General features: G+C 32.6%; 1 protein-coding gene across 1 annotated transcript in view; it reads right to left on the bottom strand.

Annotated features, from left to right (window-relative positions):
* Positions 1–638, bottom strand: part of LOC115239576 — a 5,736-nt gene that overhangs the window by 2,350 nt on the left and 2,748 nt on the right. Inside the window, exon 2 of the mRNA XM_029814172.1 lies at positions 104–340. Coding sequence (XP_029670032.1) covers positions 104–340 — 237 coding nt within the window. The remainder of the gene's footprint in view (positions 1–103; positions 341–638) is intronic.

The raw sequence follows: 638 nt of genomic DNA, 5'->3' as shown, positions 1-638 counted from the left end.
ATATATAGTGTTAATTTTACTACTGTGATTCTCTCTCTCTCCTAATTTTATTTTTATATAAAGTTTGTGTTAATATATATAGTATATATGTATAAATATGTACCTGACAACCAGTTTCCACATTTGCATACATTCCTGGTACGATTGGAACATATGCGCAAGAAAAACTCGTAGGCGGCACTGTATGATAAATGGGATAATCCACCCCAGGAATTCCAGGAATTTTGCTTAAGTCTTGTTCTTTCTTCGACTCTTCTTTTACGATAATGGGTCGACGAAATCCCACTACCGGTTGAAAATTTTGATACTCATCGTAATAGTCATCCACCGGAACTTGTTTCTAATTCATTTATAAAAATTGATAGCAATCTGTTATTAACATTATTGAAAAACAAGCAAAACAAAACACAATAACATGAGATGTAAAAAATATAATTATGGAAGTATTTAACGTTGATAATTTAAATACAAAGTTAGGTCGATGAAACGTATATATTGTAATATAAAAACGCATATAATAATATGAAAAGTAATCTTTTCCGAGATGGAGAAAGAGAGGGAGAGAGAGAAAGAGAGGGAGAGAGAGAAAGCGAGAGAGAGAGAGAGAGAGAGACAGAGAAAGAGAGAGAAAGGGAAAG

The sequence above is a fragment of the Formica exsecta genome, unplaced genomic scaffold, assembly GCF_003651465.1.
Source record: "Formica exsecta isolate Colony F162 unplaced genomic scaffold, ASM365146v1 scaffold388, whole genome shotgun sequence".
Lineage (NCBI taxonomy): Eukaryota > Metazoa > Arthropoda > Insecta > Hymenoptera > Formicidae > Formica > Formica exsecta.
The sequence above is the reverse complement of the archived record's forward strand: the minus strand, read 5'-3'. Positions and strand labels throughout refer to the sequence as shown.